The sequence below is a fragment of the Monodelphis domestica genome, chromosome 4 (genome assembly GCF_027887165.1).
Source record: "Monodelphis domestica isolate mMonDom1 chromosome 4, mMonDom1.pri, whole genome shotgun sequence".
Lineage (NCBI taxonomy): Eukaryota > Metazoa > Chordata > Mammalia > Didelphimorphia > Didelphidae > Monodelphis > Monodelphis domestica.
The window spans coordinates 380,761,584-380,784,534 of NC_077230.1; the positions used below are offsets into that span (position 1 = coordinate 380,761,584).

The 22,951-nt window shown below is 42.0% G+C and overlaps 1 protein-coding gene across 2 annotated transcripts in view; it reads right to left on the minus strand.

The window, feature by feature from the left end:
* Window positions 1-405: 405 nt before the first annotated feature.
* Window positions 406-22,951, minus strand: part of LOC100014513 (selenoprotein N-like) — a 36,044-nt gene continuing 13,498 nt past the window's right edge. For both annotated transcript variants that reach the window (XM_056795517.1, XM_056795518.1), the window contains exons 4-12: window positions 18,024-18,227; window positions 17,366-17,490; window positions 13,220-13,357; window positions 12,266-12,359; window positions 10,128-10,304; window positions 3,284-3,389; window positions 2,960-3,072; window positions 2,743-2,844; window positions 406-1,616 (exon numbers count right to left, since the gene is read on the minus strand). In XM_056795517.1, the coding sequence (XP_056651495.1) occupies window positions 1,458-1,616; window positions 2,743-2,844; window positions 2,960-3,072; window positions 3,284-3,389; window positions 10,128-10,304; window positions 12,266-12,359; window positions 13,220-13,357; window positions 17,366-17,490; window positions 18,024-18,227 (1,218 nt within the window). In that variant the 3' untranslated portion in view covers window positions 406-1,457. The remainder of the gene's footprint in view (window positions 1,617-2,742; window positions 2,845-2,959; window positions 3,073-3,283; window positions 3,390-10,127; window positions 10,305-12,265; window positions 12,360-13,219; window positions 13,358-17,365; window positions 17,491-18,023; window positions 18,228-22,951) is intronic.

Sequence of the window (22,951 nt, forward strand, 5' to 3'; positions counted from 1 at the left end):
AGTCCATCAGGCCTAGATTTTAACAATGATTTCCATGCATAGATTCTATAAGTTATAACTTCCCCTAAGAGGAGACTGTCATGGTAGTCTCATGGCTACCAGGCCCAATCTTAAGACAATATGTAAAAATTATTTTACTCTATCTAGAAGCAAAGTTAAGGGAATACCAACCAATTAGAAAGGGGGTGATAGATGGCACCAAGATTCAGGAAAAGAAACAATTTTTGCCAAATCACTTTATTGGTTTTTTTGTTTTAAAAGAATTATGTGTTAACCAGTGCATGCTATAATTATGTGAACCACAGAAACCTAGCATATTAAAATAATTGGGGAAGGGTGGAAGGGAGGACAAATACTGTGTGGAATGCTCAGGGGCAGTACTAGAGCAAAACATGGCTTGAGAAGTTGTAGACATCAGAGAATTTATTAGATAATCAGTATGAGTCAACTCAGCAAAACAAACAAACAAAAAACCCCAACTCCTGTCTTTCCATTGAGACTTGTAAGCTTTTTCTTTTCTGGACTTGAGACTATGAGTGAATACCCTGCTTTTTCCATTCTTTCCTTTCAAATAAACCTCCTGGCTTTCATGAATTGCTAATCTATCTAAAGGCATGGCAACAAGAATGTCCCTATTAGGATGAAGTAACCCAAGGAGGCACCAAACCATTTTCCCAAAGGATTATTTTTTTTCCCCTTTTTCCCTCTAGTTACAACTGTAAAGACATAAAGCCAGATCAATGTGGAATTAAGGATCCAGCCATCAGAGGAAATAGACACCAGAGGGGAAATGAAGTTTCCATTTTTCCACATAGAGAAATACTCTATGAATTTCATGAAATATAAGATACACAGAGGAGAAGTGCTTTTACACATGTAAAACCAAGTTCCTGATGGCTCTGTCTCATTGTGTACTCTGAGCAGGGATAGAAATGGAGCTCAGAGGGAGAAGGGGGCACCAGGTTACCGCCCAGAAACAGAGAACAATGTGGTTGGATGCTTTCTCTGCAGGTACAGCAAGAACTTCCAAACCATCTGAGGTTTCCTTTGAAATTCAACTGGCTTCTTGAATCAGCAGGTTCCTGGGCTAGATAGAGATTCCTGGGGCTAGGAGGTCCTGCTTCATAAGACCATAGGCAAATCACCTCCCTGAGAACACCACTGCAATTTTACCTCTAAAATAATCTCTGGGCTAAAGCTCAGCAACTGGTATTGGGGGAAAGCTAATAGGGAGACCTCTCAGCCACTTGGGCATTTCCAACAGGGGTGAGAACAGCAGCCTGGAGAAGGCAGCAGTTTGGAGAACTTGAAATGTGTACCATCCACTCTGACTACAATTATACCCATCTCCTCTAACTGTGGTTGTTAAGGGAAATATCAAGTCACCTCTGGGACTAGAAGAAGCTAGTCTAGATGAACAACCCAGTTTCAATTCGTTTTCCCTTTAGGCTAGAACTTTAGACATGAAGAAAGGACTGAGCCCGAAAAAGTCCTTCCTGCAGGAACTCTTCATATATGGTTACAGGGTGAACAAAAGAGTTGGAGGGGCAGCCGGTGTCATCACTTCTGATTTCCTCTGAGGCTTTGGACAGATCATCAACACTTAAGTCATGGATCTGAAATTCAATGGAATGAATATTTGGATTCCATTTGGCACTGGGACCTGCATCTAGTAGGTTCCTAATAAATGTTTATTTGTAATTGATATGATGGTTGGTGGATCTAGAAGACAGGTTAGATTTGAGAGAATTATGGATCATCTGTCAGTTTTTTTTTAAACCCTTACCTTCCTTCTTGGAGTCAATACTATGTATTGGCTCCAAGGCAGAAGAGTGGTAAGGGCTAGGCAATGGGGGTCAAATGACTTGCCCAGGGTGTCACACAGCTGGGAAGTGTCTGCGGTCAGATTTGAACCTAGGACCTCCCTTCTCTAGGCCTGGCTCTCAATCCACTGAGCCACCCAGCTGCCCCCCCATCTGTCAGTTTTATAAGACCCATGGGCCTGTCCCAGCAAGCTCTTCTGAGCTAAGCAGGGTAGAGGGAATCCATTTTCCCATTTTGGCCTTCCTGGCCCCCTCTTCAGCAACTATTTCTCCATCCTCTATCTTTTGGGGTAGAGATGAACACTTCGAAAGAGGCAATAGAAGGGAAAGGGAAGGAAGATGCCCAAGGATGTCAGAAGGGGACCCTGCCAGGGTGAATATTACTAAAACTTGGCTGTCAACATCCCTCTCTAGCTCAAGAACATATAACCGCATCATGTAGCCAATCTTCTTTCCTTGATTTTCAGACTCACCAATCCACCACTAAAGCCAGTTTCTCTTCATACTTCCTTCTTATGTCATATTCATTTCCACCTTGATGCATATGATGTTACCTGGCCAGAATAGTCTCCCTGCTTCCCTATACTTCAATACATTCCACCCTTCCATTAGGGCCCCTCCAGCTATAATATCAGAGAAAGGATAGTCTGTTTCCTTTGCAAATAGTAATGATGCAGAATCAATACTATTATTTGCTATATTAATAACATGGAAACAGGTTTTGAACAATGATACATATAAAACTCAGTGGAATTGCTTGTCAACTCTGGGAGGGGAGAGGAAAGAACATGAATCATTTAACGATGGGAAAATATTCTAAATTAATTAATTAAATTTATAAAAAATACTATTGTTTGCTGAATTGACAGGGAGGCTATGGAAGGTGGGCAGGCAGAGGGGGCAAGGGTGAAGTACAAACCACCGTCCCATTGGGCAGGCAGAGAAGCATCTTCACATGGGAGTCATATTTTTCCAGGATTAGTTGAGCTAGCTTCTTGTGAGATTCATTATTATGGTTGTTCTGGAGGGGACAAGAGGACACGAAGCTCTTTGGTCAACTTCCTGGCTCTGATGGACCTCCAGAAATCTTACAAGCTCACTCTGGCTGGGAGACCAGCCACCTTACCCCTGCTCACCTGAATCTCATTCAGTTCATGCACCTGAGACCAGCTGCTGATAAAACTGTTCTTGAGAAGTGTGAGGATTTGAGAATTTCCCAGGATTATGTCTCGCAGACCCTGCCCAGGACCTGTTCTCAGGAGCAGATTATTATTTATACTTGAGAGCTTCTTCATGGAGACTCTGGCCTGACCACTGAGTTTCTCATAGATTTCTCTAGTGTGTCCATTCTCAGAAATCTCATGAATTCTTACTGGCATATGGTTTTCGCTCCCCTTTCCCCCCCCCCCCCCCCCCACTTGCCCAGTCCTCCAGACCCTGTCTCCTCAGCCACTCCTCACCAAAGCAGGATTGATCATCCAGGGATCCCCAGAGCAAGATGAAGTGCACCAGCTTGTTTTCAGCTTTGGCTTGTTTGAATGCTTCAGCAAAAGGCAGGTAGGTGACCTGGGAGACAGGAAGATAAAGTTTCTTTAGGTCCAGGAGGGCAATGCTAGAGTGGCTGAAGCCTCAGAATCCTGTAGTGCTAACATACACAACAGCTGAAGCCTCAGAATCCTGTAGTGCTAACATACCCAACAGCAAAAGGATCCTGGAGTTTTCAGGAGATGCTGCAAAGAGCTGTAACTGTAACAGTACAGTTTCCATTTTCACGGAAAATAAGGCAATCATCTCATTGCCCTGTTAGATAAACAGCATGATTTTTTTCTCTTGGAAGAAATCACTTGGGCATATGACTAGAGTGCCAACAAGTTACCTCCTTTAAAAACAAGGGGAATGGACTTGAAAAGTATCTGTCTATGCTCCAGTTTTTAGAAGGGACAAAAAATTCTTTGAATAGACAGAAGAAATTATTCAAGGAGGCCATGAAGGAAAATGTTCTGAAGAGTTGAGGGATCTGCATCACAGTTGAGAGGTTGATAGTGGGAGAATGTGAAAAGAAAAAAAGATAAGAACAGAAGGTGGATGGGAAACACTCAAGAACACCGATCAGCACAATGGCCAATCACAATTCCAGAAGACTCAAGATAGATCCTTACCTCCTGGTACAAAGGTGATAAGCTCAAAATATAGAATGAGACTTAAATTTCCGGATATAACCAATGAGAGAATTTGTTTTGCTTGACTACATATTTGTTATGAGGGTTTTCCTTTTTTTGTATTAGGGGTGGGGGAAAATTGGGAGATGGGGGAAATATATGCTTATTGATTAATAGTGGAAAAAGGAGGGGCAGCTAGGTGGCTCAGTGGATTGAGAGCCAGGCCTGGAGACAGGAGGTGCTAGGTTTAAATCTGGCCTCAGATACTTCTTAGATGTGTGACCCTGAGCAAGTTACTTAACCCCCATTGTTTTATTGTATTATAACATAATATTGTAATATCAATACGTAGTATTGATTTTAAGACAGAAGTGTTTTGACTTGTAGATCTGGAGGTGCTGTACAGTTTGCCTAGTTTTTAGCAAGGCATTTAACAAGTTATTTTATGCAATCTTTGAGGAATAGACGGAGAAGTGTGAGTTGGATGGATATGGAATTGGTTGCATTGGCTGGAACCACAGAGGGCCTAAAGAAACCAAGATTTTCTATTTGATCCTGAAGGGAATAAGGAGCCCCTAGAGATATCTGAAGAAGAGAGGAAGCAAAGTCAAATCTGTACCTGGGAGAGTCATTTTGGCATCTGAGAGGATGATAGGCTGGAATGGAAGGAGACTTGAGGCTGAGGGACCAACCAGACAGCTAGTGCAATAGTTCAGGTGTGAGGTGAGGAAGGCCTGCACCAGGATAGAGGCGATGTCAAGAGAAAGGCAGGGGTGTATATCCTCAGCTCCAATTGGAAATCCTATAGGCATCTTATAGTCAACATGTCCAGACCTGAGCTCATTGTCTTTCCCTACAAAACGCCCCCACTTCCCAACTTCCCTTTTACTATTAAGAGCAACAACATTCTCCTAGTTCCCTAGGCTCAAAACCCAAGTGTCATCCTTGACTCCTCCCTCACCCCTTACCCTCCCACCACTATACCCAAACTGTTGCCAAGGCTGTTGATTCTACTTTCATGATATCTCTCACATATGTCCCACTTTGCCCCATCTTTCATTTATCCTTGCCATCTATCTGCTGCAGTCTCTCATTATTCCATGCTTTGCCCCTCTGCCTCAAGCCTCTCCTCATGCCAATCCATCTTCCTCTTGGACATCATATTGATCTTCCTACCATGAAGATAGGACCATGTTACTCCCTCCCTCTATCCAATTCATTCCAAATAACTCCCTATTACCTCTAAGATCAAGCATAAAATCCTCTTTAGTTTTTAAAGCTCTCAACAAGTTGGCCCTTTCTTACCTTTCCATTAAAAAAAAAATAAAACCCTTACCGTCTGTCTTGGAGTCAATACTGTGTATTGGCTCCAAGGCAGAAGAGTGGTAAGGGCTAGGCAATGGGGGTCAAGTGACTTGCCCAGGGTCACACAGCTGGGAAGTGTCTAAGGCCAGATTTGAATCTAGGACCTCCTGTCTCTAGACCTGGTTCTCAATCCTCTGAGCTACCCAGCTGCCTCCTACTACCTTTCCATTCTTATATCTACTGTCCTCTATAGTCTCTATGGGCATTTTCACTGGCTGGTTCCTGGAATTTCCTTCTATTCATCTCTGTTTCCTGACTTTACTGGTTTCTTCAAACCTTGGATAAAATTCCATCTTCTATAAGAAACTTTTCCTGATCCTTTTAATGCTAATGTATTCCCTCTATTGATGATCCCCAATTTGTGACTCTCTCTCTCTCTCTCTGTCTCTCTGTCTCTCTCTCTGTCTCTGTCTCTGTCTGTCTCTGTCTGTCTGTCTCTGTCTCTCTATCTCTGTCTCTCTCTGTCTCTCTGTCTGTCTCTCTGTCTGTCTCTGTCTCTGTCTCTGTCTCTCTGTCTTTGTCTCTGTCTCTATCTCTGTCTCTCTCTGTCTCTCTGTCTGTCTCTCTCTCTGTCTCTGTCTCTCTGTCTTTGTCTCTCTCTGTCTGTCTCTCTCTCTCTGTCTCTGTCTCTCTCTCTGTCTCTCTGTCTCTCTCTCTCTCTCTGTCTCACACACACACACACACACACACACCCTTGTGTGTGTAATGACAAGATCAAGTATATGACTGTCTTTGTGTTTAGACCAGCTACAGTAGAGAAATAAGTCATAGCAAGTAAGCTGAGGAAATGTGAGGTTAGGGTTTTCGAGGGAAGATCAATACAAGTGTATCTTGGAGATATTGCGGATTTGGTTCCAGACTACCTCAATAAAGTGAATATTGCAGTAAAGCAAGTCACATGAATTTTAAGTTTCGCAATGCACATAAAAGTTATGTTTATGCTATACTGTAGTCTGTTAAGTATGATTAGTGTTTGTCTAAAATGTATACACCTTAATTAAAAATACTTTATGGCTAAAACATACTTATCATCATCTGAGCCTTTTGTGAGTCTAATTTCTCTTTGCTGGTGGAAGGTCTCGCCTCCACACTGAGGGCCGCTGACTGAGTGGTAGTTGCTGAAGGGTCGAGTTGCTATGGCAAATTCTTAAAAGAAGGCAGCAGTGAGGTTTGCCTCATCCATTGATTCGTCTTTTCACTCGAACACTTAGAGGTCATTGTAGAATTATTAACCGGCCTAATTTCAGTATGGTTGTGTCTCAGGGAATATGGAGGCCCAAGGAGGAGAGCAAGATGAGGAACCAGAACACACATAGCACTTATTAAGTTCATCGTCTTGTATGGACATGGCGTGTGGTACCAACACAATTACAAGAGTAACATCAAAGATCTCTGATCACAGATCACCACAATATAGATCATCATAATGGAAAAAGCTGAAATATTGCAAGAATGACCAAAATGTGACACAGAGGCAGGATGTGAACACATACTGTTGGAAAAAATAGTGCTGATAGACTTGCTTGATGCAGGGTTGCCACAAACCTTCAATCCTTCAATGTTCAATATTTGCAAAGTTGAATAAATAAGGGATGCCTATATATAATATGTATATATATGAATATATATATTGAAGTCCTCTATTATGAGGGCAGTAATTGGGAAGAAGAGAAAGCCTATAAGTCAGATACTGAACTTATTAAGGAGAGTATTCTGAGAGTTAGAAGAAAACAGGTACAAAAGGATTGTTTTGTTGAAGAGAGGGCTCAGTTGAAATTATACAAAAAGATCAGCAATTAAACCTGTCAACACAATTTTGTTTTTCTCCAGTTCTGTTTAGCAGCATGAGAATAGGAGTAAAAGTAATGGATGGTGTGTGTTGGGGGGGAAGGGTTTATTTGGTAAAATAAAGAGGAAATTTTTTAAAAATTGCAGAAAAAATAGTTATGATGCCATTTCTAGACATTGGAAGGAAAGAATCTTTAAGGAAAGTCAGTAAGGAAAGATGGCTTAAAAATGAAAAGGAGGGGGCAGCTGGGTAGCTCAGTGGATTGAGAGCCAGGCCTAGAGATGGGAGGTCCTGGGTTCAAATATGACCTCAGATACTTCCCAGCTGGGTGACTCTGGGCAAGTCACTTGACCCCCATTGCCTAGCCCTGACCACTCTTCTGCCTTGGAGCCAATACAAAGTATTGACTCCAAGATGGAAGGTAAGGGTTTAATTAAAAAAAATGAAAAGGAAATTGCCTTTATTACTTTCTATACCATTGATCATATATAACATATAATCCTTTAGGTAGATAAGTGCAACTATGATTTTTAGAAAGAGCTAGACCGTTATTAAACTATGTATAAGATGTCATTTGTAATAGAATATCAATCAAAGTAGCAGAAAGGATATAGGTTGGTGTATTAGAATGTTATAGCAACTAACTACTAGATTAAGAACTTCTGTTGGAGAAATAAAACTTCAGGTCTCTAATAAAGCAGAAGCTGATTATGTTCATTTGGAATGGTGAGTGCTCAACTGGAGTTGTAACGGAGACAACCTTGGTATATATAGGTGCTATTTGATCCTACGAGGATTTATAGTCACTGTAGGCTCCTTAGAGTTATATGACCAAGAGAGGTTCCTCTGACTTATCTTTAATTCTCCTCCCAGAGTTAGTGTGACGGTGCTAGGCTAGTAGCTATAAGATTCATTAAAATGCTTAACAAAGTACCTTATCTTAACCTTGTACTACACTTTATTAACTTTATATATACCTTATTAAATATAATAACATGTTTCTAAAATACTGAATATGTGGTCTTGTAAATCACTTACGTTAATTAGCTGTCAAAAGTCTATAAAAAAACCCATCGAACTCTAAATAGGGTCTTTGCTAGGGGCCTGGTTAGACCTCTGATTGTATTTGCTCACAAAAAAGTTGAGTTTTTCAATTCAGGATTCTGACCCAAATATTTTTATTTCTAACCAAAAGCAGGGTGACCTCTTGCAAATTCTGTTTAAACAATACAGTAGCAAAGGATCCTTTTGAGGAAGAAAAGGGGTAGCTTATGAGACCGATGCTGGTTCATGTCTCCTGACCTGAATAAAATACAACCTAGGATTCAGAAAAACTTCTCAGGTTTGATCCATGTGCCACTGCTCTTCATGTTTGGTGCCTAGAAGAGGTACTGGAAAACTAGAGAGGTATGGGTTACTAGATAGTTCAGTTAAATAGGAGCTGTTTGAATGGCTGAACCCAGAGTAGTCATTAATGGCTTGATGCCATTTTGGTAGGAGGTCTTCAATGAAGTGACCCACTAATCTGTGTTTGGTCCTGTACTTGGTCAGCATTTTTATGAATAGTCTGAATGACATAGATGGCAAGGTCATCAGATTTGCAGTTAACACAAATATGAGTGGGAGAACAGAAATGAAAAATTCTCCTCATATTAAAGATGGGTCAAATTTGACAAGATTTAAATTTACTAGAGCAAAATGTAACGTTGCTTGCTTAGATTAAAAATCAAAACAAAACAACTTTGGAGATAGTTGGGTGCCTCAGTGGATTGAGAGTCAGATCTAAAGTCAGGAGGTCTTGAGTTAAAATCTGGCCTCAGAAAGTTGTGTGACCCTGGGCAAGTCACTTGACCCCCATTGCCTAGCCCTTACCACTCTTCTGCCTTGGAACCAATACACAGTATTGATTCTAAGGCAGAAATAAAGGGTTTAAAAATAAAAATAAACTATACAAAGATAGGAAAGACTAGTCAGCAATTCATATGAAAAAAACAAAAGACAGGAGTTTAGTTGACATAAGCCCAACGAGTCAACAGTATTTTATTTGTTGGTATAAATAAAAGTTAAAGCTATCTAAAACTATATCGAGAAATATAGTTTCTAGAGCAAAGGAGTAGGCATAACTCCTTTATGTTCTTGGGTCTGCGAGCCACATTTTAAATGGGACATTGATGAGTTGTAGTATATCCAGACAATATTAGTCAGAATGACAGGGGAACAGAAGACAATGCCATATGAAGAATGGTTAAAGAAACTGGGGATGCTTTATCTCTTGGAGAGAAGATTGAAGAGGACCTTTGATGGCTGCCTAGATGTTTATTTGGAGGGCTGTCATGGGGAAGAGAGAGTAGGTCGATTTCCATAAGTCAGAACATGGCTCCGTGCTGGTAATTAGAGACTGGTTGTCTGGACAGGATAAAAGGAACTGGGAATGGCATAAACTGGGATTACTTCAGGAGATAGTGAAATGCTACTGGAAGTGCTTAGAGTCTAAGAACCACTTGTGGGAGGATGTTGTGCAGATTAAGCAGAGACATTAGACTTCCTGACTCTTAAGGTTGATTTCAAGCCTTGGATTCTATAATTTTACTATCCCAGTCACTTCCTCCAGAGGGACTAACGATTCCCATATTTGTAGATTCTGAGTACTATCCTGGACCCCATTTCCCTCGCTTGAGGAAGTTGACACATCTCAAAAAAATAGTGAGTGGCTAGGAAGGACATGAAAGCTTTTGATAGGGTCCTGTTTTCCATTCTGGTGCTTGGTATTGGGAATAGCAAAAAGACGCAAGGTCTCCTTTGCACACTTTCCTCTCAAGAAAAAATAATCCCGTGCTTCAGTTCCCCATGGAATTTAAAAAGTGTCCAGTCTAACTTGTTGCTCCCTTCCCTTCTCCTTGCAAGCATCCCCAGCAACTATCACCGATTTGTCCTGGAAAGGTCAGCCTGGAGAGCTCTTACTGTCTCTGTCCTCATTCTCTATGACCTTACCTCCAAGAAAGGGTACATGGCAACTTCTAGCTGCTGGACTGCCTTCTCCCAGCTTATCGCCTGCTGCCACACGATGTCCTCAAACTGGCGGGACTGCTCACAAAGCCTTCTGTAGATTATTTTGCCCTTTTGGTATATCTCAGTTGGGATCGAAGGTCCCCAGGACTCCAGCTCCATCTGAGAGGAGAAGTAGTCAGTGATGACTCAAGAAATCCCATGAGGGTTTTCAGGCTATGATTTATGGGTAGATTAGTCCTTATCTGAGAAGGAAACATTTTTCTGGAATGGATACTTTGTACCCTGACTGGTCCCTATGATCAAAGCTCTGGTCCAGTCTCCAAGAGTTGGCAGAAGGAGGAGGAGGAGATGTGCTTCTCTCTGCCAGAGAGAATCAGATCAAGGAGAGCAGAAGTGTGAGGGGATAGAAGGCCAATCTAACATTCAGGGAGAGAAATGGATCCAAACATGACTGTAGACTTGCATTAATTACAGATGTAAGAGCCTGGGCTAGTTAACTTTGGATGGTTACATGAGAAGGTACTAAAGTTCTAAACATTCTCCCCATACAGGCCAATTAGTTTTGCACAGAGAAAACTTTAACTCCAAAACATCTCACTTATTGCTTCCAACAGTGCATCAAGCACATATATGCTTTCCTCTACAAAAACTCTCTGGAGCATCACAGAACAAATCGAGTTTTGAGGTCACAGACAAGATGCTGTCGGCATCCAGAAGAGCTCAAATACCGAGAAGACAGTCAGGACCATATAAGAGTTAGCAGCTGCTGATCCAAGGAAAGGACTGCTTAGAGGAAAGAGACATCTTTAGGATATCACTGTGGGTGATTATTAGAATGTTTAGGAGAGAAATGCCTGTGCAGAGCTCTTGAAAAATGGAGCTGTGTTACTAAGGAGAATTAGAATGGAAGAAAGAAATAATGAAAAGCCAAAGCCACCAGGAACCCAGGGAATAGAACAAGCCTTGCACTGTCTATGTCTAAGAAATGACTCTGTTCACATTATTCCTCTTAGGATGAGGATTATGGGTAAGTAAAATTAAAGGTCCATGTAGGCCTTTAACAAAGAAAATTTTAAAAGCCTTCTACTGGTTTAATGCCAGTGGGCTAAGGACTCCTCATTTTCCATTACCTTGGGACTTTTCTGACTTTTACACCATGCTTCAGGAAATTCATCATTGGGAAAACCTCATCATCCTATAAGATTGAATCAGCCTTGCTACTCACATCTCATCCTCCTCCTCTGATCCTCTTGTAGGAAGGGGTGGAGCCATGATAAATAAGTGAATAGCCTCCATTTAGGCATAACTTCTGCATCATGGCCCTGCTTTGAGTTCCTCCTCTCTCCATCCTTTTTCTACTTCCTTTATGTGGGGTTTTCTCCCATTAGATTCTAAGCTCCTTGAGGGCAGGGACTGGCTTTTCTTCATTGGTATCCCCTATGCTTAGCCAGTGCCCGGCACAGAGTAAGCATTTTGCAAAAGTTTATTGACTATTATTGAGGTACTAGAAATTATCATTGCTTATAGAAACAGAATAACCCCTGGGCCCAAAGCTACATTCTATCAAAAACCTGATATTTCTCCTAGAGGAGATTGACTGTTGACAACAAGGCTCTAACTCTTAAGCATACAGTGCTTCTTGGGGAATGTCTGCCATTCACTTTCACAAAGAGTACGTTTGAGGAGACCTATGTTGGGACAGCTAGTTAACACAGTGGAAAAAGCACTGACCTGGAGTCAGGAAAATCTGAGATAAAGTCTTGCCTTGGACACTTTCTGAGAGTGACTCTGGGCAAGCCACTTACCCATATTTGCCTCAGTTCCTCAGATGTAAAATGGAGACAAAATGGAGAAACAAATGGCAGATACTCCAGTATCTTTGCAAAGAAAACCCCAGGACAGGGTCCATGGAGTCATATAGAGTGGGATATAACTGAAAAATAACACTTAAGCTATTCTTTTTCTCTATTAGCCAGCAGGGAGTAATGCATTTTGTGGCATCACCTTCCTGACTGTAACCTCATTCCTGGGGCATCATAATCAGAATTCCTTAGACTGGAGGACAGGATAGATGAGAGTTGTGGAAAAGTCCTATCTAAGTTAAGCACCAGGTCACACACCTGAGGAAGGTAGCCAGTATCCATGTCCAAATCACTACTGAAGCTGCCATTTTCTTCATCCTTGTAAAGCCATTCCATTTCCACATTCAGAGGCCTTATAAAAGAATGTATATGAGGTTTTTATGAGTACAAACCATGGAGGCCATCTTCTATCACAGAATCAGTGATGCCAGGGCTGAATCAGGCCATGCCTGAGGATATGCTATTGGATGGATGGGGCCCATGGCTTCAAGATGGTCAGGAAATGGTGGAGAAATTGGGAAGTGTAGATAGAAACTCAGAAGTCTGACAAACTGTAACTATTATCTCAAAATTTTGTGGTGGAGAAGGGAGAGTTGGTGGAAAGGAAGGCTGGGTTTTAGGTAAGTAACATTCCTTCAATAAGAGTAAAAAGGGAAGGTCAGAGATTATTTAGGGCACTACCAAGATCTGAACTATACTTCTCTCCCTCTTCTACTTCTCTTATCCATAAGCTGGAGTCCAGAGTTCTTGGGATGTACAAGTGTGAGGGGGTCCAACAGTGACTTGTTTTGCTATCCAGGGTTTCTCTAGGTCAGTAAGGATCCTTCAGAGCTGATAGATGTCATAGGGTATAAACACTCTTTAGCACAAGTAATCTTCAGATCTTCTACTTTGGGAAGCTATTGACCTCTCAAGGAAAGGAGAAATAACTATCCTCTCCTTTCCTAGGCTATATCAGAAGACTAGATGGGTTTTCAGGATTGTGCCTGTGGATTCCTTTTACTCCGTTTCTTCCTAGCCAGAGCAGCTGGTTCTAGCTCTCTCCCAGGAAAGTATCTCTGGAGGAATGAGGAAGGGAACTTTGAAAGTGATGGTAACAACAGTCTGCTGTCTAGGACAAGTCAGGGTCTTAAATTCCTGGAATGCACAGAAAGACATGTGTTTGACAGTTCCCTCACCTGGTTGAATTGCCCAGAGAGGTATGGAACCTACTTGTGATTGGGTACGAAGAGCCTGAAGTCACGGACATGGGAGGAATCTTTGGAGAGAATGACATGCCCTGTGAACTGTCCTGGAGAGAACCAGAAGGGCGAGAGGGGTGGTTCATTAAGCTGGAACTCAGCATGGATCCTATGGCCAGAAAGGATGAAGTCAGAGAATCTTGGAGTTCAAAAGACCTTCAGAAGTCATCAAATCTAAGCCATACCTGAATCCATTTCCTTCTGCTTTATCTTGAAGTAACAGTCACTTAGCTTCCATTTGAAGGCTTGGTGGTAGGGTTAGAAGATAATCTATTCCATAGAATATTAATGCTGAAAGGGACCCTGGAGATAAACTAGTTCATTTGAAGGCAGCTACAATTATTAGGAACATTGTCCTAATGTCAAGTACAATTGGCTTTGCAACTTCCACATATTATTTCTAGCTCTGTCCTATGGGGCCAAGGAGCCAAGCAGAATAAGTCATGACATCTATAATGTTTTCATTAAATCTTTAGACTGAACTTCAAGTTCCTTTAGCCAACCTCCATATTGCACAGTTTTTTTTTCTTTTGTTTTAAACCCTTACCTTCTGACTTAAGAATCAATACTATAAATTCTAAGGCAGAGGAGCAGTGAGGTCTAGGCAACTGGGATTAAGTGGCTTGCCTAGGATCATATGGCTAAGAAGTGTCTGAGGACAGATTTGAACCCAGGACTTCCTATCTCCAGGCCTGGTTCTCTACCACTGAACTGTCTCCATACTGCAATTCCTAATCCCCTCAATACCCTGGTTGCTTTTCTCTGCATATAACCCAGGTTTGGCCAAGAATTCTGTCTGCGTGTGGGAAAACCTCTTCCTTTCCTATCTTCCCTATAAAGGCTGGCTAGGGGTGATTTAACCAGAAATTAAAATATTCTGTGATTCTGGTTGTTAAGAATGCTGTATATACCAAGGAAAAGAAAGGTCCCTCTGCTCCAAAGGGGAAAAAAGGCAAAGCAAAAAGATAAGCAGGGAGATATTAAAAGTGCCCTGTCTGTCTTCAATGATTCCAATTCCCCAGGCCCAGATGCCCACCCTAGGATATTGAAAGAACAGAAAGATGTAATGCTTGAGCCACTGCATGTAATCTTTGAAAGATTATGGAGAATGTGGGAGGAGTAGCAGGAAGACTGAAGAAGAGCAAATTTTGATCTTCACTTTAAACATTGAGAACACATTCTTCATGAGTCAGAGAGCTTGGAAAGATCCTAGAGTAGCATTAGCAAAGTATTGACATGCTTGGGGAGCTGCTCCATTCCTCCTCTTCCCAGCGCCTGAGGACATTTTTTGCTTGCCCCAGACCTCTAAGAACCCAAAGCAAGCACTTCCTCCTTCCACTCTCTGGGGTAATGGGGTGTGGAGTGGGGCTCACAGGCAGCTTAAAGTTGCAGTTTGGGCACGCAAACTTGAAAACCTTCACCAACACTGTTCTAGAGCATATTTTTATTTCAAAGTACACATTACTGAAAATCTAGGAAAGGAAATAGAGATCCCTGAGAGATAATATAGGTTCTTGGAGAACTGGCCACACCAGAATCACTTCACTGAATTTACTGCCAGATTTAGTAGTAAGGTTAAGGAAATATGGATTACCTAGATTTTTTTTTTAGCCTTTTGAACATGCTCAGGCCACCCAATATAGAAGCATTCTTAAGAGGGCTTCCTTGGGTGTACCCAGATTGTCTAAAATGGAGGTACCCTGTGCTTCTTACCATCCTTTGGTTATCCACAATAGGTGGTATTTCTAAAGCTGGAAAGATTGTCTGCTACAGGAAGCTCTCTTTCCGAGTTATGCTTTTTCCTGTTCTCTTTCCTGCTGAGACTAGGGGGTAAGAGGGGAAGAACTGCTGAGAAAGAATGGGCTTGGAGATGATTTTTTTTTTCTGTTCTATTTCATTTGTCCTCAGATTCAGGTAGGTACCAGTGGTGATCCTCATGGAACCTGGAGTTTAAGTCTCTAGCTTCTCTAAGCTTCTCCTGCCAGGCTGGCTGGCTGCAACATCCTGTCTGGCATCCTTGTTCCAAGGTTACCATAGCTTAAATTCCCAAGTTCTGCAGGGATCCCCTTTAGTACCTGAAACTGAAAGGGACAAATACCACTCCCCTGGCCTATTTCTCAGAACTGGGTCAAAAAAGACAGTGAGTAGAAGAAGGATATCCCTTCCCCTTTATCTATTTAGTTCATGGTACCAGGCTATGAGGAAACTATGATCTCTACCCTTCATTGAACCAACTCTGCAGGAAGACTAAGTGGGCTGAAAGACAGTTACCTGAATACTGTAAACCTTAAAATTTCTTAGACTTATAAATGTTGGAAATTTCCCTCCCCTCAGTTCTCACATCTACCAATCACTGTCCATGTCTTCCCTGTGCCAGTGATGGCTCTAGCTTAACCCAGGACCGCCCAGAGGTCTCTGGCTTTGCACATGTCTGTTGAAGGTCATATTCTCAAATAATTAAATCTTGATCCTTTGCTGCAGCCCTTCCTAAATCCTATTACCCTGAGTAGGGTGGAGATTGGAATAATTAAATTTTGATCTATACTGCAGCCCTTCCTAAATCCTGTTAGGACTGAGTAGGGTGGAGATTGTAATTTCCAAGACCTGGTTCTGTCATTCCAAGTATCTCTATTGTATCAATTCTAAAATCAATCATGACTCAAAGAACTTCCTGTTCTATGCTTAAGCATAGGTCAAAGCCCTTTCCATTGTTCAGCAAAAGGTTTCTGTCCTAAAGTAATCTTAGGTAGGGAGGAGAAGGACCCTCCCTACCTAATGTTGGAAATGGGGAAATTTCCAACATTCATAAGTCTAAGAAATTTTAAGGTTTACAATACAAAACATACCCTGTTCTAGGCAGTCAATCAAAGAAGGTTACCTCTACCCATGTGGGAGAGAACATGGAGTACTTCCCTGTTGTGCAATCTGGGCATGCCCATTTAAGCTCCCTTAGGGGTGCCTCCATGCCATATTAGGCAATTTGGGTATGTTCTAAAAGGTCCCATTGCATCTTCAGAGCATTTGATAAAGTCTCTTATTCTGTACTTGAATCAGGGAATGAAAAAGCTTTTGTTAAGTACTTATTCTGTACAAAACCACAGTAATATAAGAACAAGGGCAAAGATGGCCCTTACCCTCAATGAGCTTAGATTTTAATAGTGGTAGGGTTGTTGGATATTATAGTTTAATGGTTTAGAGAGTTACACTTTGGGGAGTATGCTGATGCATAGTCAAGCAGCTGTTCTTAACCTGGGCTCTATAAACTTATTTTTTAAATTAAATTAAATTAAAATGAAATTAAAAATATTTTGATAACCAAATTCCAATAAAATGGGTTTCCTTTGTAAACCAATGGTTTTTGTTCTATGCATTTAAAAATGTTTTTCTGAGAAGTCCAGAGGTTTAATCAGATTTCCCCAGATGTCTATGACTTAAGTACCACTGCCTAAAAGTAATATAATGTATGGAGAGGAGGTAGGATTGGAGGTTAGTTTTTGCTGGGATGGTGGAGGCACTGAACAATTCAACTATGGCAAACTTTTTTTTTTTTTAAACCCTTACCTTCCGTCTTGGAGTCAATACTGTGTATTGGCTCCAAGGCAGAAGAGTGGTAAGGGCTAGGCAATGGGGGTCAAGTGACTTGCCCAGGGTCACACAGCTAGGAAGTGTCTGAGGCCAGATTTGAACCTAGGACCTCCCATCTCTAGGGCTGGCTTTCAATCCACTGAGCTACCCAGCTGCCCCCTATGGCAAACTTTTTGATGGGAGCTCAGGAAGGTCTGGAAAATTACAAACTGCAGGAAATCACAAACCTCTTCAAGGACTTAATTTAAACTTCTTTTGAGTCAATTATTGCAACTTCATATCCAGTCTCTTAACAGAGAGAGGTGCCATTTGTACAAGGCACAAAGTAGGTCCCCATCTTTGAAAATATCTTTGCTCCCTAAATAGAAAGAGATAGAAAGGTCTAGGTGTTCTCTCGGAGAGGACAATCCTCCCCAGATAACTAAAGGATAGCCTCAGCTTCTTCCCTGACCCCTGGTTCTGTCCCTTTTTCATTACCCCAACTCTAGCCTGCCTCATCTAACTTGGGGTGTCTGAGGTGGACAGTACTCACCTGAAGGCCACGGTATAGTAGGATTCACTGGTGGCCATAAGGCAGGCCACTGCCCCCTGAGGGCCAAAGCGGGTCTTCACAAACAGCCTTGGGTGGAACATGCTCAAAAGTTTATAGATCAAGTCCTGTAGGAAGCAATGGCCCAACTACCTTGGGAGCTTCCTCAAGGTCATCTTCTCTCCTGGGATTAAAATAGGTTACTGGGCCAAAATGCAACATGTACGCTAAATAATAGGGACTCTTTTCCTTCAAACAGATTGGGAAAATTGTGTTTTTCCTGAAAGGCCTTAAGGGTTTCTTTTCTCTTCTTGGCCCCTGGGGTGAAAAAGTGGTTATCTGGAGTCTGGTTGGCTAAGAATTCTCAAGGGCTTGGGTTTAGGGGAAGATATAGGGAGAATGATAGGGGAGGTGAACATATATCAAAGCAGAGGTGCTCATATCCCCAAGGTCTGGACTGCTTAAGTGGGTGAGTCGAGGTTTGTGACTTGGGGGTAGGACATCAGACCCAAGACAGGATCTATGGTTCTGAGGCATCTGGGTTAGATCTGAAGTAGGGTGGGTGAGCCCTGACACAAGAACATCATACAATAGTCAAATGATGAGGAGACCTGAAGGAATAGAATAGGAATGGACAGAGGCACCTGGGGGCTTTTCTAACCTCTTTTTTTTTGGACATTGGTGGATAGAAGCGATTGGAAGGGAGTTGTTCTCTTAACTTCTTGAAGATAATCCACCAGGGTTCACCCAGCTTCAGATCCTCCTTTGGTGGCAGGAAGATGTGGAACTGTCGGGCTGAGAACACGCGGAGCACTTTGTCAGGGACAATCCAATTTCTAAGTCCAGACAGGGTGAAATTAGAAACCTAGGAGAAAGTGGGAAGACATGGTGTAGGAGGAGAGGCAGTGAAAACTAGAGGCCCACTTATTCAGGAATAGATAGACTATCAGGGAGAGCTGACTCTAAAAAGAGTTTAGGAACCCAACCAAGATTTTGACCAAAGAGCCCAACCTAGACGAAGAAAGAGTTCCTGTTCCTACAGGCCCTTGATGAACCCCACTTGTCTCCTTTGCAGTGGGAATTGAGAACTTGGTCCTCTGGCTTGGGTGCCAATTGCTTTTCATCTGGTGTGGAGTCCCTACTTACTTTAGATTTACCTCCTAATTCTATATCATATCTACTTTCTGCTGCAGCCCGACTGGTTTCTTGACTTTCCCAAGAAAATATTCCAGCCTCAATACTTTTGCTCATCTTGTTCTCGTCTGAAATGTCCTTCTTTCTCTTCTTTGCTTATATCTGTCCTGTTCATTTTTCGGGCCCCAGGATGTGTAACATTCTAAAGCTTTTTCACATTCATCTCTCCCTTTTTTGAACACCTATTGTGCTTATTGTCTATACCAGTGTTGGCAAACATTTTGGAGATCTTGTGTCCAAAGTGCAACTTAAAGCTGCCTGTGAGCCCCCTGCATTACCCCTGGCAGTGCAGGGAGGAAGTAATCCCATTGGGTGACTAAATAGAAGGGCAGGGCATGCAAAAAAAGTCCTCTGGTGCTGTGGAGAGGGGGAAGGGAGCAGCCCTCCCCTTGCCTTCCTGGTACTCATGCCATGGCATTGCCATCATGGGATACCAATTTGATCCAATGAATTATTTGACAAGATTTATCTCACATGATGAGAATGTGTGCAGAGACAAATATGACAGAGGCCTTGCTCTCATGGTGTTAACAATTTAGTAGGGAACTGTGGCTTTATGTATAAAAAGAGAAGTACCGTAAGAGAGGAATAAATAACATGGTATAGGAGTAGAGAAGAGGCAATAATTCGTTTTATAAATACAGAATGGGAAAGGTATACTTAGGTAGCTGAGAATTTTGTCTGAAAATGTTCTGGGGGTCCTAATGGACTGCCAAGTCAATGACAACACACAAAAAATCCAGATGATCTTGGGCATAGCTTCCAGGAAAAAGTAGGCGATAGTCCCTCTATCCTCTGCTATGACCAACCCATACCTGACTATTGTGTTAAATTCTGGGAACTAGTTTTTAAAATCTGACTTGTATTGATAATGTTTTTGCATTGTCTTCCTTTTCAAATATGTTCTTCTTCCTTCTTTTTCCTCCTCCACCATCATGGAGGCAAAAGGAAAGGGGCCGGTGTTCCTCCTCTCGACATGGGTTTTGTTTTAGAGCTAGCTTCCATATCAATGTGCAATGGGCAAATCAAATTCCTTTTCTCACCTTTAGATTTACCCCAGTCCAGTCTGCTTATGGGGCTAAAAGTTCCCATTATAAAAATATAATATGAAGAAAGCATATACTGAAAAGCCAAACCGCTAAGGCTTTTATCATCATGATTATCGTTCTCATAGTGACAAAGTAGACTGTCAGGAATTATAAACCCTTATCTGAAAACTGTACACTCCATTTATCTCCCCTTGTATGAAATATTGTAACCTTGTACTTGGCAGCACTTTGTAATTCGGCATCACTGTCCTTGATATTCATTTCTTTATTCTCTTCTATGTATGTTAGAGAGATGGTGCACTTGATTGGTTTTCAGAGATTTCTCTTGAAACTAGCCATTGTCTCTCCATGCCATGACTTCTAATATCAATAAGGTTTCTTTGTACCCACTTTTACTCTAAACTTTGAGCCATGGGTCCTTTTTTTTTTTCTTACCATAATAATTAATTGACCAGAAACCCAAGGATGGTAGGTGGGGAATGATTATAAACTCCACATCTCTCTGAGCCATAGGATTTCCCTTATTTATTTTTCCTTCAGGTAGGTAAGAAACCTTATTTCCTTTCTATTTTTTATGATTCTGATAAAGCTGATTGGTTTCCATTAAGTGGAATTATTCTGTTTTGTGTTTGTTTGATCCTGTTTTGTTCTATGCCAGTAGAGTTTTAGGAGGGTGCTGCTGTAAGAGAGAACTAGTTAGTACTTTCTCTTCATCCTATGTTGTGGGATGATTTGTCTCAATTATCTGTATTGTTTGTTTCTAAATGTGTTCATGTCTTTTTGAAGGCTTGAAGTAGTTTGGGCTGGACAGGATGTCCAGGGAAGACTAACACCTCTTCTGTGAGAGTTTGCTGACTCCTCTTCAGGGATGCTTTCCTCTTGGTGTCTTCCTGCTACCCGGCTCTCACTCATGGCTCTAAAAAGTGAGAGCAAATGCAGTGGTCACACCCTGGTAAAACCTTCTTGGCAGCCAGGCTAACCCAGGATGGGGCTTCAGACCTGTTGGTGAATAGTGGGATGTCTATTCCAACTGCGTGAAGACTTCTCCCAGAGGAATGGACAGATGAGAATGGACTATTGCAATGGCCATGAAGCTGATGCAAGTGGGCATTGTGGCATGCTTAGTGCTTGGTTAGCTATGGAAGAGGCCACGGTCATCCATTGCATCCCAAGTCATCACTAATTGTCTTGACTTTCATCTTGTCACTAGACTTTGATGATCCTGGAAGAAAATGAGGCTGACAACTTTGGGAAATTCTGCCTATTTAAATTCAATTTTTGTGCAAGCCAAAAGATATCACCAGTGATGTCATTTTGCTCTTCTAGTAGGACACCAACCAACCAATTACTATTGGGAGAGCCTTTATTGGGAGACCCTCACCAAGATTGTCTTTTGTTTGTTCCCTCATTTCCGTATGTGTTTCTGGGCTTTTTTTCTTATGCCGGTTAAGAAAGACTCAGGTCCCTGCAGGACTTTATCAGATGAAGAGGCTATGGGATGGTCCTGACAGGGGGTGTCCTTCTCCTTGTTTTGTATCTCTTTGTGGGTTCTAGTGGACAGATTAGTTTCAGAGAGTCCAAGTTCTCCTCAGTTCCAGTTATCTATCTGACATGTGCTAATGTACTTAAGAGGAAAAACAAAAACCTGGAATGACAATTGAAAAATGTAAGGGAGAAATTGGCTGCTCCTCCAAAAGTGTGCATGGGCTTTTCCCACTCTGAATTTCCAGTTTACTGACCAGTGGTTTGTGGCTCATTTTCCCCTTAAATATACAGCTAATAACACAGTAAATATACCCTTAAGAGGAGAAAATGGGAAAATGAGATGCCTTCTTTGACTGGCACATAGAGGCTTGCCAAAAAGATTTTGACTTTGAGGTCTTGTTCTCTGGAGGAGGGAGGATATTCCTGGCAAAAGGAATGATGTGAGCAAGGGTACAGAGTTGAGAAGGTATGGGGAAGAAGTAGAGGGCAGAGAACACGAGGAATGGAAAGAGAGGTAACATTGGGATGGCAAGCTGAGGTTAGGAATAAAAGGTGAACTCTTAGTCAGCCTTCTACTCCACACTCTTCAGATAAGAAAGGAATCCTGTCTGTCTTTTGGAAACACTGTTGTTCATTCGCTTTGATGTATAAGTTCTGAAGACCTGGGTTTGAATCTCATCTCTACTGCTTTTCCTCTTTTATGCCCTTGAACAAGCCTTTTCATCTCTTGATGAAAATCTTCAGTTTTCTCATTTGCAAAATGAGGGAGTTGAACTTGATGATGAGAATTTTGTCTGAAAATGTTCTAGGGGTCTTAATGGACTACAAGATCAATGATGTGATAACACACAAAAAATCCCTTCCAGCTCTAAAGTCATGATTCTGTGAACTTTTTAATCACGTTTTATATAACCACACTGGATACCCCTATGTGAAATCAGGCTCTCTAAGCCATCCTGCTGAGGAGGAGAGATACGTTCCTAAGGTTTCATTTCCCTCCTAACTGCTTCTTTCTCTCTGGCATGCACTGCCATGACAGAGCTACCTTCTCATCCTAGAATTTCCTTAATGCCTGTAACCTTCTCACCCTGGCGTATTCCTCCACTGTTCTGGGCCCTTCCTCCCATATTGTTGAGTTCTTTCAGAGGCCTACATTTTGGGGAAGGGTCCAGGTCAGTCACAATTCATTCCAACCCTATGGATTTTGCCCTCATGTGGATACATCCCCTTAGCCCCTTGCCACTTTTCACCTTTCTCTCTATCTTTTTTTTTTAAACCCTTACCTTCTGTCTCGGAGTCAATACTGTGTATTGGCTCCAAGGCAGAAGAGTGGTAAGGGCTAGGCAATGGGGGTCAAGTGACTTGCCCAGGGTCACACAGCTGGGAAGTGTCTGAGGCCAGATTTGAACCTAGGACCTCCCATCTCTAGGGCTGGCTTTCAATCCACTGAGCTACCCAGCTGCCCCCTCTCTCTATCTTTTTTAAACCCTTACCTTCCATCTTAGTATTGATTCTAAAACAGAAGAGCAGTAAAGGGTAGGCTCTGAAGGTGAAGTGACTTGCCCAGGGTCACACAGCTGGGAAGTGTCTGAGGCCAGATTTGAACCTAGGACCTCCCATCTCTAGGGCTGGCTTTCAATCCACTGAGCTACCCAGCTGCCCCCTCTCTCTATCTTTTTTAAACCCTTACCTTCCATCTTAGTATTGATTCTAAGACAGAAGAGCAGTAAAGGGTAGGCTCTGAAGGTGAAGTGACTTGCCCAGGTCACACAGCTAGTAAGTGCCTGAAGCCATATTTGAACTTTCACCCCTCTTATCTTTCAAATTCCTTAAGGGTAGCAACAGGCTTTCTTTATGCTCA